The following is a 15,905-nucleotide window of genomic DNA, read 5'->3' on the forward strand; positions in this document are numbered from 1 at the left end:
GAAAATGTAGGCCCTCTGTATGCCGAGCGACACACAGTCATAATCTTGAGAATTCAGGGCTGCACGTAGATCCTCGTCTTGCACTCCGATCAGCTGATGGAAGTCCCGAGCGCAAAGACCTGTGCCCTCTACAGCGCTGCAGCAGCAACCTTCGTTGCCCAGAGCAGCTTCTATGGAGCGAATGCAGAGCTCAGACGGGAGGTGTGCTGTAGATGCTTTGCATTCAGTTAGTGCTTTTTTGAGATCTTGCTGCTCTGCGCCCCATCTCGTAGGTGAGCCGTTGCTGTCGTCGGCATAGAGAATGAAGACTTGCTGACTTGCAAAGAACATGTGCGCAACAGCATCGAGGCCAAGGCACATCTTCTCAATGTCTGATAGAGCAATCCCAGGGAGATTCGAGAACGCATGAAGATCGCTTAGTGGTGTTGGCAAGTCCGGACACTTGATCGCTACGGGGAAAACCCGACCGACAGAGCTGTCCTGCGTCTCCTGCGTCCATTGAACAGCTTGGAGACATGTTAAAGCCGCCCAAAAGATGCGATCCGTCAGACCCAGAAGAAGTTGCTCTCCAGCAGGAAGGTGAAGGTTTTGAGGCAGAGCTAGAAACTCGGAAGGTGCTTCCTCTGTACTATCATTCGTTGTAGTGGCGATTTGATTCTTCGTCGGTGCGCACTCGCATATCTTCATGAGAGCGTCGGTGAGAAACATCCGACCACGCACATATACGCATGCGTGGACACAGGCGAAGCCCAAGAAGTAGCACGTCGCGGCGTCCAATGCGCATCCAATATCGTCGTTAGAGTTTGCTTTTAGTATCCCGGCGCTGGTACTCAAACAATAGTCGTAGAGAGCAATGTGGTGGGCAGGTATCTGGCGTTGCACTGCGCTTAGGTCGTCGGGCGCGCCTCGCGGAAGAGTAGAGAGAAGAGCAGCTACCATAGAGCATGATAGGGCCCGAAATGATGCATCTTTGCGGTCCAAGCGATATTTCCATGCTGCTCGGAAAGTTTTCTCTTGCGGAAACATACACAAAGGATAGATTAGTCGAAAAAAATCTTCGAGGAGTGGCTCGATTTCGTTCTGAAAGTTCGAGGCTTCCCCAGGGTAAGCAGCATCGCGAAGCACGCTGTGAGACTGAAGTTCTTCCGCCGTGCTTGATGTACTATGCGGCTCTTTGGTCCTATAATCCTGGTCTTTGGAGTGATTCAGTTCCGTGGCCATGTACGACTTGCGTCTTCGCCCACGCTTTTGGGGCCGAAACGTGTCGACACATGGGGCGTCCATAACTTGGCACTCATGGCACGTACTGTCTCGTGGATAGCACTGTATTATGTTAGTGGCTGCAGTACTTTGAGCTGACGTCCCCACTAACCTTGACTTTTCGTAACCTGCAGAGATCGCACGCGATTCTCGACCTCGTCTTCCGTACAGCGCCTGTAGTGATGGAGAGTAGTGATTCTGAACGCGCGGACTTTGCGCTACTGAGGTGCTCCCCGTCGTCTGAGTAGTTCCCGAAGGACATGGCTTGAGAAGATGGATATAGGAAAGTAACGTGGAAGACAAAGACGTTGAGCTCACTGCTAGACTTGTATCATTCGAATATACAACACGCTGAGCTAGATTGTGCGACGACACCGCCTTTATTACTAACACAGAATCACAAAGAAGGTTGTCCGTGCACAGTAGTAGCACCAGTCGCGATCGGTGGGAGGAGAATCTCAGTTGGGCAAGGTGGACGGACTCTCTTTTTCCAAAGCATCAAACTCGGTCGCCCGTAAGCAGAACACGGACTGTAGAATTCCGTGACCTACGCAGAATCCAGTCTAGGGGTAACCTTGTGTCCAGCAGCCGCTAAGGCCTCGAAGAGACAATTACGTGGCCTGATCTCAGAGTCAAGCGATGCAGTAACATGGGAGCGAGCTCGCCACAGCAATTTCCAAGCAACATGTCTGCACAAGGCCAAGGAAAGAGCTGAAGAAGCACGCCAGGGTGGCCCAGCTAGGCAGAAAAGCAAATCCTGGAGGTTCAGCTGCTGCGCGAATCTCTTAGTCTTCCAAAGCCGTCAACTCCGGGATTGTTTAGACGCTATGTGGCGCTTGCTACATGGTGCTTTGGGTTGTACAGGGATCACAGAATGGCAGATACCGTTTTCGGTGGATGAGGCTGGTAGCGGCTGCCTCGTTTGGGCAATGTCCCTTGCATATCCCGCCCGAAAGCTTGTGCCGGGCCCTGCTTAGTTGTAGTTCTATGCATAACTAAAACCTTCTTCAGGATGCACCATTAGTCCCAAAGTGCGCTCACAAGCTATCCATGTCTTTCCACAGATTTCTGCATTGACTGAACCTGGAACCGGATCGGAGAAAGCACAAATCGTCGGGTTTCCCGATACTGGGCAAAAGACAGATCCTCGGCAGATCTGCGCACAAGCAATACCTGAAATTGAAACTGTCGTTGTGAAAGCTTGCTCTGGGCGTCCGGGAGCGTGATCCTTCTCGAGCTCCATTACGTACAATGCGAAGCTTTACAAGTCCCTCAGCTCATTGTACAAAGCCAGTTCCGCATAGCTTTCAAGCCGAATCGTCAGACATCGACTTGTCTATTGCGAACGGAGATCGCGAAAGTGCGAACCTCGTGCAAACGAGCTCGGGACATGTCCATCGTGACGAGACGTGGGTGAACCTCCGGCCACAGTGAGCGAGCGAGCATGCCGACATACGGGTACGCCTCTCTCACAGGCATTGCTCGCAGCAGGGCTCACGAGCCACTCTGTTGCAAATGACAGAAGGGTCGCAGGCATCCATGCTCATCGCAGCACTTTCACTCGACAAGCTGCCTTGGACCAACGGAGCGGTACGACTCCCAGAAACATACAGATAGCTCCATTTTCCGCCTGGGGTGGTCCGATGGCGATGAGGAAGTCGCCCATAGACTCGATTGTGCCCGAGTTAATTAGGACCCCTTCCGGCATCACATTTGCATCACTCTTACATGTTTGCAAGACATCGTCTATAAAGCTCTTAGTGGTGAAGTCTGCAAGTGGTGACTGCCGTTCGCAAAGACCTTTCTGGGCATGTCGACTAGCATGAGTCATCCACAACCTCCGGGACGAGGAAAACCCGGAAGTGGTTTTGAATACGTTACGGAGCTCTCCAAGTACATTGCGCTTATCGGTTATTGCTGGCGCCATGTCAGTCCGCCTCTCGGACGATTCCTGTGGACAAAGCATTCAAGAACTCTACAGTATGTTTCAGGGTACAAAGCATCGTCCTATGTAACAATTCCGATTGATCAATCTTCGAGGACTACACAAAGAGTGTCATGTACAAGGTTCGATTCTTTCGGCGAGACTACTTAGGAGGTAGGCTCGTTAGAGGGAAGCAATGTTTAAGCGTGCCATTACCTTCGGCGCCCACGTCCTCGGCATTTTCACATCATGTTTGGTATCTTCGTGGAATGACATCTCTAGAGCACGCTTGCTACCAATAACTGTAGAAGCCCTACAAGTCTGTCTAGTCCGACTGCGTATGTTGTTGTTCTCGTTAGCATGGGGCAGCATCGGCAAAGTGGCAGTCAGGTTGCTCAGCTTGGTTTGATTGACAGCGAGTAACATAATTAGATATAGATATCAGATGGACCTGCGCTAGAGACTCGTGTACATGCTCTCGAAAAATAATTGCTTCGAACTAAGGCCCCGAAGCACAACTCTTCGTCGCCAAATCCCAAGTTCTCCTATAGGCCCGCACGATAGATCACATATATCTATAACCAAGACAATTTAAGGCGTTTAACTTAGTCGACTTTTCGAACAGCCAACACTCGATTTTCTTTTGCTACGAGTAGATCGGGTCTCTATTAACTGTAAAACACTGCGTGGGGACCGCATTATTTATTGCTGGCGCCACGTATTGCGTATTGTACAAAATCTCACATTCCCGTATCTTGCTTACTATACGAGCAAATTACTACTTGTAAGCTGCTAGCATAGCTAGAATTCTCACAACAGCGTGGTACTCAATCCTCGCGTAGGTTGGCCTTGATATAGTGGTCTTGACCCTGCTTTGCATTGCATAACTACGAGCTAAGTACTAAATGTCTAGCGGAATCGATGTCTAGCGGAGGAAACAGGAAAAGCCGCTACTAGAGCCGCTGTGAACAGGTTGATGCAGCGAAATCCAATTTAGGAGTCATATTCGCGAGTCATAGTTATATAGTAATCAATCAAAGCAGTAACTACAGAGTGGCAGGTAGGCTGCCTATGTATTAGTAACTAACATTGTGTGTCAGCCACCGCGCAATCTTATCAGAAACAACAGTAACGACAGTAAGCTGGAATATCAGCCAGATTGGCTAGAAACCAGCACCTCCATCCAACAACATTCATATCCGTCCCTTATGGTCCTTTCCCTAATTCTGGGAACCTGGGGCTGGGACGAATCCTCAAGTTGGTACTTCGGCGCCGCAACAGACGCCGGCCGCAGCGAGCTATTGATAGGTTAATCAGTTATCGGCTTGCAAAAGTAGGCGCGCGCAGCTTACACATCGTTCAATGCAGGCTTTTGCTCCTGCAGCATCCGTGGATTTGTCCTAAAGTTCAAATTAGCACATGAGAAATTCACCTCACAGGTAGGAAGTATTAGAACTTACACAAACCGCAACACATGTTTTTCCCTGGGCCTCGCAAGCAGGAGGACATTTATCGTCATCGTTAGGAACCTCGTTCGCTGCGCGATTGCGACAGAAGTTGTAGTTGACCTCGGCTACCAACAAGCAGGTGCTCTTGTACTGTGCCATAGTCTGGCACAGGACAACCTGTAATGCGTGCCAAAGTGTGCACTTGAGTTTTTTGAAGGGATTGTTGCCACGTCGATCGAGGACTGCGGCGTCGGCTGCAACTAAGTCGAGGGCTGCGACTGGATCGAAAACTGCGACTGGGTCGCGCGCTGCAACTGCGTCGTGGGCTGCAACTGGATTAAAGACCGCTGCGGTCGCGCCAAGGGCGAGCAGGATGGTAGGGAATGGGATCTGCATAGTGTCGAAGCGATTTGAATTGAGCAAATTGGCTTGCAGGCGGTGCGAAAGGCAGATCGGTGGAACGCTGTTGTGATGATGGGAGGGGAGGTTACGACCAAGCTTCTTAAGTATTCCTTCAGACGGGTATCGGTACGACGTTCGCCCTCAGGTGCTGTCAGGACTCACGCAACGTTGGGCAAGAAGCCTCACGCGAGTGCGGGCAAGGGGCCTCGCGTGAAGACGGGCATGGAACCTCACGCGAAGGTGGGCATGGAGGCTCGCGCGAGGGCGGACATGGAGGCTCACGCGAGTGTAGGGGGCCTCACGCGAAGGCGAGCATGGAGGCTCTCGCGAGGGTGGGCATGAAGGCTCACGCAAAGGCGGGCCAAAGCTGAAGATGAAGCTTGATGCCACATCGCGCTGCGGGCAGAACATGAACTCTGCAGTAACGGTAAACAGAACCCCTAGCTCAACCGAGTATCACTGAAAGAGCGATATCGATTTATAGTAGTATGGTATAATTCTGCCAGTATGCTCAACCATCCTATAGAAGTAGAAGAGAAAGTCACAAAGTCACTCGTCCTTCAGCTTTTGACCTTGCAAGATATGAAATTTTCCCCAATTTATAGCATTACAAGCTTACCGAGAGACTTGGGGTTGTACCGAGCAGAACACTGGCGTTGGCCGGAGCGTCAGAGGCAACGCATGTGTTCTTGGAGTCAACGCCATTTGTGCAGTCTTTGCTGCCACTGCCACTGCCGCTGTCCGGATTCCCGCTGACTGAATTGCCACTGACCGAGCTGCCACTGCCGCCGACACTACCACTGACCGAACTGCCATTGTCGCCAACACTGCCACTGTCGCTAGAAATGTTCCTATCGCTACCGCCAAATTGACCATTGAGATTCTCATTGCCCAGCGAACGAAACGGCTGATCGAAATTCTTTTTGCTTCCGTACTGCCAGGTGAAAAAGGTAGCGGTCTCTTGAGAAGACCTTAGGCCGCCGTCAACATTCGTCGTCTTCTGGTAGCCGCCACCATTGCAATTAACTCTCCAATTGACACTGTCGGGGTCTGCGCAAGGGTTATACGATGACATGGGCGAATCGTAGTGTTGTTGAGGTTGATTCAGGAGAGGACGGATTGAAGGTCCATAGTAGTAATTGAGATAATAAGAATCGTAATATGGCCTCTGATACGCGGGCCATCCGCGATAGTCGTAGGATACGCCGTAGGCCGAATCGTATGTGTTCTGGAATGCCCATGGAGTCCATGACTGCCGTTTGAAGATCTGCTTAGCAGTTTCGCGTTCTTCGATCCGGAGTGGTGTAACGACACCCGCATAGGTGGTAGCACTCGGCGACGCCAGAACTTGAAGAGCAATAAGGACCTCCAACAAATGCCAGAACATGTTGAATGGCCTGTTGGCCATCTCTGGAAGTAGGATCAGAGGTTACGCCAAGCGCGACTCCTACGGCGATACTGCGGATGGGAGTGACGAAATCGTCAAAGAACTCATGCGAAGCCCATTCTTATCGAGCAAGCGCGCTCTCGTTACCTTCAAATTCTCCCATGTCGCCAAGAGCGCCTCTCGCGCAAGGGTCGCCTGGTTTATCCGACTGACTTCCAAGGTTCAACACTATTGTTTTATCTTTGGCGACAGGTGCACAATTAACCTACTCACTCATTGAGTTTGAATGTCGGGGCAAAAGCAACTGAAATTGAGAGCCGATTCCTGGTAGATCCTGTCCAATTTTACCATTATTGTCTCTCTTTCCAGAGCTAGAGCACGATGGCTAGGGCCAAAGATGCCATTCTCCCGACTAACTTGTCAGATATAGTCTGAGCGACAGGGCGCTTCTGGCATGCTAGACAATGCAAATTCTGCGCAAGCCCTATCGACTCTGGTTCGGACATGAATTGCCTTTACCGCCACGGACCGAGGCGGACTGAGGCATTCCGTGCCACTCTGAGAGGTGTGTTCTAACGTACGTAGTATCTCAGTTGCAATCAAGTACTGCTTGAAAGCGCCCTAAGGTTGGCAGCGGTATCGTCTTATGATAAACAACGAGATTATCAGCTAATGGGATGATGCGGCGGCGGAGGCTAGGTCGGAATGTCCTAGTTGCAATCAGCTATATCCTCGAATCATTTACAAGGGCTAGACGTGATGCACTTGACCTATCCTGTCAAGCATGTTCCAAGAAGAAGCTTCTGTATACCATAGTTCCACGTAGTATCAAGGAGGCCTGAGAGACTCCACTACTGTATACATAACAAGCCCTATAGATACATATTCGGAAAACAATGCGATATGCATGCCCTGCCAAATGGATCTTTCAATTGCTGGTGATGTCAAATAGAGGTGTTGCGATTGACGCAATGGCTGTAGCGCAATTAAAGTTGATGGCTTTGTTGATCAACCAACCGAAAGCGTTCGTTTATTGTTATAATTAGTCGAGATCACTGGTCATTCTTGTCTAATGACGGCAAGGACAGAGGCAGGATTGAGACAGATTGAATAACGAGACGTCGCCAAACCCTTCTGCCAAGTTCAAGGAGAAGTCCTGGCGCTTGAGCTTTAGCACTACTTCGCGCCGATATCCTGTGGAAGGATGTACCACGACTCCATACCATCGAGCCTTGCTTCCAGTTCGGAAACACGTGCTTTGTATACTGCACACTCTTCTTGCAAAGCCAATATGTACCCGACCGCACCGAGCAGAATCTCGGACTTGCTTGGAGCCCGACAGCCGTCCGTGCTGTCCTCAGCTGACGCGGTGCCCGAAGCCAGCGAAGGTATGGATAAACGCAGCATCTCAAAATGTTCTTTCAGGTTCTCGCGATATCTCCGCCCATGGGCGCAATGCAATGCAAGAGATGTTCCTCGATGATCGCTTCTCTCTGCTGGAATAGAGTCGCCAGCGTTGTCTTTGCCTCTAGCGTGAATGGCCGACATGTTCCCCGAGTGATAATCCCAGCCACTTTGCTGTGGATTGCGAGCCAGTGGTGGGGTGATAGATCGTGTCACGACTGGGAGTTGATTGCTCGAGAAGATCTCTGGCATCTCGTGAAGATACAGGTGATCTGCACTGGGGTGTCGCAGTCTTTCTTGGGACGTCTGTGTCCGGCCGGCTGGTGCAAGAAATGTTCCCACCCACTCAACCTCGCTGGATGAGGAATTTTTTGTAGTGGGGGCTTCGAAGCGACAGCCATTGGGCTGCATTGGTTCTGTGTACGTTTGAAGCGACCAGCTCAACTCAGGCTGGGCTTGCTGTGGTGATCTCTCAAACTCCTCCTTGTCACAGCTGATGAGGCTTTCGTTTGATAATCGTACTTCATGAAGAATATGCCTTTCTGAAAGGCGATGGTCGGTCGTTGGTAAATTCTGGCTGTGCATCTCCATTGTAATCTATCGAGGGATGAATTCACAGGCTCATAAGAAATTCATTCGGTGGCAGTGATACTGACGCTCAAACCCGTGTTGACTCTGCTTGGGCGGGATATCATTCCCGTCTACATGTATATTCGATTCTTCTCCCCCATGCGCCAATCTAGAGCGCAAAGGCTATTGAGTGGTACCATGAAGCTAAGGTCCGGTAAAATAACCTTATTACACTTCGTTCTCGACAGTGTTACCCGGACGTACAGTGCCTCGAGTCAAGCAATGAGCACTTCAGAAAGCACCAGAGTCGCTTAGCTGAGTAAGTTCCTAGCTTGTTTGCGGTTTGAGCTCCGTTCCTTCGCCGAACTCTTAAGCTCAAGTTCTGTGGTGCGTAGATTAGCGCATGGGTCGGCCTGGGTGGTTCATGGATCGCTAGGTATAGGATAATAGTCTTCTGGATGGACAGGTGACCAGTGATGTGGTACACGGGCATATATACATAGATGGACTTTTAGCACATAGGGCTCGAGCAAGGAGAGTTTGAAGCACTCTGCGGATGAAAGACGTGGAGAGTAAACCCTGTACTTGTCAGAGAAGCTTAAAGGAAGGGCCAAGGTGCCATGTTGTGCACAGGGCAGAGTGTTCTCGCACTTTTATGAGTGCCGATATCCATCCGTTGTGTATGCAATTCTGTTCTTGACCACAATAGCACCGCGATGTGGTATTTTTCCGTCTTAATTCTTCTGCACATCATGGGAGCGCGGAGTACTCCTATGCCATACGACGTGCCTTTCGCGGAAAATCACATTTCTCCTACTGCTTGCTATTTACCGTTACCGCCAGCATCGTCGAATGTGTCAACGCCTTACTCTGGCCGAGACCAGTTCGCGCAGCTTATTCACCACGGCAATCCTGACCTCGGCCTCTTCTCTCAAGCCTTCCTGTGGGACAGCACTTTCTGGAGACCGGGAGCCCCAATCGTTGTTTTTCTGCCTGGGGAGGCTTCTATCGACAGATATGGGTCCTTTTCTCGTCCCGAGTTCTCCACCATAGGCGTAATTGCCGAAAATTTAGGTGCCGCAGTGGTTATTCTCGAGCATCGCTATTTCGGCTCGAGCCTTCCCTATCGCAACTTTACGCGAGCAAATATGCAGTACTTAACGGTCAAGAATGCACTCAAAGACATTGTGCGTTTTGCTAATCACTTCGTGGCTCCGTGGACCCATAATCTGAGCACTGCAAATGATGTGCCATGGATCCTTATCGGTAAGTGTGCATATTGTTGCTCTAACCTCATGTCCACTTCATTGATCATAGTATCTCTAGGTGGTAGCTATTCGGCAGCACAGACCAGCTGGATCGCGAATATTATGCCAGGCGCTTTCTGGGCATATCTTGCAGCGTCCCCGATCCTCCAGGCCATCCCTTCGTACTGGGCGTACCATTTGCCTCTAATAGAGCATGGGCCGGAGAGCTGTTTGAGATTAATAGGCAGCGTTACCCAGCTCATAGATAGCGTCATTGAAGCGGGGGACGAAGAAAGTCTGCAGGAAATTAAGACACTCTTTGGGCTCGCGGAGATGAAGACGCCAGACTTTCTATACGCTCTTAGTCTCCACTGGAGTGACTGGAGTGTTACGGACGTCGGCCAAAACTCCACAGCCATCGAGACCTATTGCGCATGGGTGGAGTGGTCAGAACACGAACAGGAGTTGGAGGACATGCACTGGCGATTGTCCCGAGGTCTTTCACGGCACATTGAAAATCGGATTGGAGTCCGGGCAGATTGGGCGACACGGTCCGAGCAAACCCTCAGAGCTCTTTTAAATTACTCTGCAGGCTTCCGCAAAAATCTTGCCCCTAGATTGTGTATTGAAGGAACATGCCTAGACGAGACATTTATGCGACTCACAGAGCCCCTCGAATCGAATCGGGTGTACGAATGGCTTCTATGCAACGATCATATCGGGGGATACACGACTGGCGCACCTGTGGGGACCGTGTCGACTCCGTTAGTTAGTCGCTTTCTGACCTACGACTACTTCCAGAGGTGGTGCGCGATCGTCCACTCGGCAGGACCCAACGGCGAGCCGGAACACACAGGTCATCCCAACGCCGAAGCCTTGAACAAATACACGGGCGGTTGGTCTCCGACAGACGCACGGCGCATTATCTACAGTAGCGGCGAGATGGACGTATGGCGCGAGATGTCGGTTTCGGCTCGCCTACGCCCTGGTGGACCACTGCAGAGCAACGCGGAATTGGATGTTGTTGTACACTTGCTCAAAACAGGCTGGCATCATAGTGAAATGTACACTCGTAATGTCGAATTAAACGATGAAGTTCGACGTGTACGGGATGAAGAAGTGGACCAGATATGCTCCTGGGTTCAGCAATGGCCGAAATATCGATAACTGGTAGCTAGGATTCGTAGTTACGACTGGGGCCGTAACGGGGATACGCTCTCGTACAGATGGACCCGCTGTCTATCATAATACTAGCTGGTACTCCGTCCGTGATCCTCCAGTGGCCATGGCAGGCTAGGTCGAGTCCCCGAGGTGAAGAATCTCGTGTTCGTTGATCTTCGGCTGATGCTGCCGAGCCCAGCGCTCTCGCTGCTTGCAAAGAGTGACAGCTCGTGACGCGTGAGAGTCGTCGATGTTTGACTGATGTCCGGACTTGTGCAGATGAGATGGATGTTGAGATGGATGGATGGATGGAGTTTATTCCGCCCGGCGCTGAGCACCTAAAGGGCACACTACGGATATTACGTCATCACATTGCTTCCGGAAATTTTCCTGAACTCCAAATAGCCCATTCGGTTTGTCCTATCTCAGTTCTCCTGCTCCTTCTGTCCTATGTTGCCGGAAACTCGCACTAAGTTAGTGTGCACAAGCTCTCTTGAAGTCGCTCCTCCAAGTGTTCACTGTCCCATCTTCAGCGAGTGAAGCGTGTCTTGTTAATAGTACGAGGGTGCGTTGAGGGGAAACAGTTAGTAGTAGTAGGTGTAAGGTTGGTGGCGTTGTGTCCTCTATGTGTCTTGGTTGGCCGTCACCTGGCTAGGGGAAGGTTGGTTTGATGAGCTCTCGAGTCGGCCTGTAGCTATTGCGAACTGGACGGTCGCCAAGACTGCCTCCAGCTCCGGTTTCCACTTCTCGTTGTCTGTTGCTGCCTTTCCTCCGAGAAAAAAGGAGAGGTTGCCCCTCATAGTGTCTGTATGTTGTAGCATCTGTAGTCGGAGATCATCCCACAGACGGCACCGGAATAAGAAATGCTCGACGGTTTCCCTTGCTTGCGTGCATGCGCACAGGTCTGATTCTGCAGCTCCTATCCGGTAAAGGTAACAATTCAGTCGTGACATTCCGGTCCGGAGCTGTGCCAACACACTCGCTTGTTTGCTTCCGAGGCGATCGTATATCATCCGCGTGTGTGGGCCAGGTATCGCAGTGTCGATTCGTCGTATATGCTTTCCTACACCTTCGATCGGCTGCCGTCTTTTCCTTGTTTCTGCTTTCAAGTGGCTAATAGCAGTCGAACTAGCTGCTGGCCGGGTCGATTGTGGTATTTGACCTGGCTCCGTTGCAGCTTTCGCCGCCTCTTTTGCTTTTTGCCCAAGCTCAAACTCTGGAGTAGGACACCACGCCAGCCGGACAGTATTGCGGCCCTGCAGGGCCCACACGCTCTTATAGATTTGTTGTATGATTTCCTGTCCTGACTGCTGTCTAGGCCAGCATACTGCCTGTAGTGCTGCTCGGTTGTCTGAGAAGAGATGTATATTCCGCAAGACGGTAGATAGGGGTATTTGTGCAAGGCCTTCTGCCAACGCTATCAAGGCCGCCGTGTACGGGTTGTGCTCCGTCCTTGCTGATACTGTAGTCGAGACGACGGTGGATGGTGGCTCTCCCCGCTCGGTGTCTTGTATTGCGACTCCTGCTCCGACAATGTTGTTCCTCGCCGAGGAGCTTGTTGCGACACAGATACCTGCGCTCTGTTTGGCAGCGTTCACCGCTTCCTCTGTCGTTTCCTTCGCATCTGCTGCTAGTCGCCGGTGCCACGGTGCTACTGCGTATGGCGCGATGCTTTCTATACCTCTTGTCGATACCTTGTAGGTAGTTGACATCTGTTGCAGCGGGGAGCGGAACCTCCGGGTCGGCACAACTCTGAGTTTCGACAGCGGATTGGTCGTAGGCAGCGAGAGGATATCGACCCATGTGCTCGCGGCTTTGGCTGCGTGTCGTTGCTGGACTGTGCGTATGCTTGCCTCTGCTTCGGCCACTTCTCTTGCTACTGTGCGGAAGCAGCCCGTAACTGCCTGTGCTCCGATTCTTTGTACTCGATTTACTGCAGCCGCAAGTCGCCCTTTACACTTGTACATCCACACCGGCGATGCGTAGTCGACTACTGGCGCCACCATTGTCTCGAACAGCCTGCGGGCAGTGGACGGTGACAGCCCTCGCAGTCGTTTCAGTGCCATTGCCGCAGTAAGACCTGCAGTAGCCGCTCGTGCGATATGCTGTTGGAATCGAAGTTCGGAGTCCATGACCACTCCTAAGATCTTTGTGCTGTTCACCGGCTCTACCTCTTGTCCCTTGACCAGAACTGGTCGGGCACTACTTCGGCACGGTATTCGCGTAAAGTGGATAAATGCTGTCTTGTCGCCTTCAAAGGTGGCCCCGCTTCTTTGTTCCCACTCTATCGCTTGGTCGACAACCGCCTGGATCCTGCCTTGGTTTGCCTCTGCAGAGGGGCCTGTGACCCACACTGTGTAGTCGTCGACAAATGCCATAGCACCGCCGTTGCTATCGATCTTGCGCTGGACGAGGTCCGCATTAAAAAAGAGGAACAGGACTGGTGATAGTGGCGACCCCTGCGGCAATCCTGCTTGCTGTAGCGCTTGTCGCTCCGATGCCTGGCCATTAACTACGATTGTAGCCGACCGGTCCGAGCAGAAGGAAGCGATCCATTTGACTAGCGTTGCGGGGATGCCCCTTGCTTGGAGTCGCTGCAGTAGTCTTTCCTTACACACTCCATTATATGCACCTTTCACGTCGAAGCTGATCAGGCTGAGCACCTTCCTGTTACGCCATGCCTTGTAGATGTGTTCCTGCAATAGGAGGAGCGCCTGTACTGCCGATCGTCTCTTCCGAGCTCCGAAGTGGTTTGTTGGTAGGAGGCCTGCAGTCTCGACTGCATGTGATATCCTTTCCGCCACCAGTGCTTCTAGGACTTTGCCTAGCGTAGGGAGCAGCGAAATGGGTCGCCATGCCTTCGCCACTGTATAGTCGCCTTTATTGGGTTTCTTGAGCGGGATGATCTTGGCGGTCTTCCATTGGGTCGGCAGTATTCCCTCCCTTAGCGACGTTCGAAAGAGTATTAGAACCCTCTCCTTTACGGCCGGCCATACCCGTTTCCACACTACCGCCGGCAGCCCATCCTCTCCTGCTGCTTTCCACGACTGCGCTGCGAACACGCTCCGTTCAACTTCGTCCATAGTGAGCGGAGGCATATGGACTGGCCTCCTCTGCTTTCGCCGCCCTTCGTCCTCGATCACGGGCGGAAGGGGTGGAAAGAATGTTGATAGCAACTCGATCGCCTGCTCTCCCTTACCACTTGTAATCGACCCATCCCTCCTCGTAAGGGGCGGGATCTGGGATGAGCCTAGGCTGGTATCGGCCTTTATATACTTCGCCGCCTGCCAGATGTTGTTAGTGTCGTCCAAGAATTCTTCCCAGTGCCTCCTCTGCTGCTGACGGACGGCATCATGGTATTCCTTGGAAGCGATCCGTGTCTGTTTCTCGAGTTGTTCGCTATAGCTTCCTGCCCTGCGATAGCTCCTTGCCCTGTTCCTCCAATGGGTATAGATCTGACGAAGCTTAGTAAGGTCGTGTGTCCACCACCTTTTAGCATACGGCGACGGTTTCGCGACAGGAGTAAGTGCGTGAACTGCTGCAAGTACCGCACTCATGAGTTGGTCGACCTGCGTCTGTACATCTACTAGTATATGCCCGTATACGTTTACGGCCAATGGCTGGAGTGTACTAGTAATCCTCGCACAAATCTCCTTCCAGGGTGCGTTCTTGAATAGCAGTCGTGGCTGGACTATGTGCTCTGGCGTGTCGACATTAATGGTGGTCTCGATTGCGTGGTGGTCCGATCCGTGCTCAGTCCCATAAACCCTACACCGGACGAGCGCGGCGGCCAGTTCCTCGGAGGCGAGCACCAGATCGATCGTGCTTTCGTACTTGCCATTCTGCCACGTCTTAGTACCCCTCGGTAGGAGACTGCGCAGCGTATAGTCGTTCATAAAGTCTACGAGTCCGTCTGCCTCTCCTTGTCGGGCAGGTGAGATGTCGTCCCCGCCCCATAGCTGGTCATGTTGGTTGAAGTCGCCAGTTAGAAGTATATCCATTCTTTCCCTCGTCACCTTTGTCCTTGCAGTGTCTACACTCTGCCGTAGTAGCTGTATCGTCTCCGCGAGTGCTTGCGGGTTGGCGGACTCTACGTAGACCGATGCGATAAACACCGATCGATCGGGTAGATGTAGCAGCGCCGCAGTTATGTCGGGGGAGTGTATCGGGACTGCCTCACTCTCTATCCCCTTCCGGATCCAGAGCATGCTTCCAATTATCCGTCTGCCTTCGCGCGTTTCCATAGGTATCATCTTGGTCCAGTGTGGATGGCTTAGCGGCGCGGTCAACACCTTGCCCTCTCTCACAAACGAACAAGGTTCCGATAATGCGATGACTCCGAAGTCCTCGAGGTCTGTATTATTCATTACGCTATGTTGCACCACTCGCCGCTTGCCGACATTTAGTGAGAGGACCTTTAAGGGGCTAGGCATTAGCGACGGGAGGAGGATACAGTATTCGACAGTTCTTGCTATACGATTCGTGGGGTCCACCACATGGGATGCACTTTGGAACCAAACCCTCGGCGTCGCATTCGGTGTGGCGGTGGCCTTCTTGCGCGCACTTAGCACACCTCTGTGGTTTGTTGCACGTGTGTGCGATGTGGCCTATCTCCTGGCACCTATAGCACTGTATTGGTCGCCGGCGCGGTTCACAAACCCGGGTGTATGCCGATTCTCCTGCCACGTGGAAGTACTGGTCTTGTAACAGGCGTGCCGCGTCGTTGCCTTTCGTCAGGTAGACGATCATCGACCCGTACGCCTTCATACTGTCTTTTCGGCTGATCCATACAATCTTGGCGATTTTGGTCTCGTTCTCCTTTTCTAGCATCTCAATCACTCCCGGTCGGAGGTCCCCCGTCTCGGTGATCACGGCCGTGCGGTTAGCATTGTCGACCTTGATTGGGTAGAGCTGGTCCCGTAGCACGCGGCTTCCTGGTGTCGCGGCCGCAGTCTTCAACATCGCCTCTTTGACTCGTGTCAGCTTGCCCTCATTCCTGCACGCCACCCGGATCCGGTCGGCATTGCGTGGGTCCTTAGTAACTGCCACACAGCGCCACCGTTCTTGTCCTTCGACTCCTCGCATCTCTTTCTCTATGCACT

At 52.0% G+C, this 15,905-nt stretch overlaps 3 protein-coding genes across 3 annotated transcripts; 1 reads left to right on the top strand and 2 right to left on the bottom strand.

The window, feature by feature from the left end:
• Nucleotides 1-4,437: 4,437 nt before the first annotated feature.
• CKM354_000785600 (uncharacterized protein) lies at nt 4,438-5,028 on the bottom strand (the record flags this gene model as incomplete). The annotated part of the gene is made up of 3 exons (XM_044803217.1): nt 4,438-4,482; nt 4,537-4,584; nt 4,645-5,028. 3 exons carry the CDS (start codon nt 5,026-5,028, stop codon nt 4,438-4,440), a joined length of 477 nt encoding a protein of 158 aa, XP_044659152.1.
• A 613-nt stretch (nt 5,029-5,641) lies between these two features.
• On the bottom strand, nt 5,642-6,421 carry CKM354_000785700 (uncharacterized protein; the record flags this gene model as incomplete). Its single annotated transcript, XM_044803218.1, has 1 exon — nt 5,642-6,421. The coding sequence occupies one exon, from the start codon at nt 6,419-6,421 to the stop codon at nt 5,642-5,644; it is 780 nt and encodes a 259-aa protein (XP_044659153.1).
• A 2,690-nt stretch (nt 6,422-9,111) lies between these two features.
• CKM354_000785800 (uncharacterized protein) lies at nt 9,112-10,809 on the top strand (the record flags this gene model as incomplete). Its single annotated transcript, XM_044803219.1, has 2 exons — nt 9,112-9,661; nt 9,722-10,809. The coding sequence occupies 2 exons, from the start codon at nt 9,112-9,114 to the stop codon at nt 10,807-10,809; spliced, it is 1,638 nt and encodes a 545-aa protein (XP_044659154.1).
• Between the last annotated feature and the right edge of the window lie 5,096 nt (nt 10,810-15,905).

This window comes from Cercospora kikuchii (genome assembly GCF_019650295.1).
Source record: "Cercospora kikuchii DNA, contig_00005, whole genome shotgun sequence".
NCBI classification, from domain to species: domain Eukaryota; kingdom Fungi; phylum Ascomycota; class Dothideomycetes; order Mycosphaerellales; family Mycosphaerellaceae; genus Cercospora; species Cercospora kikuchii.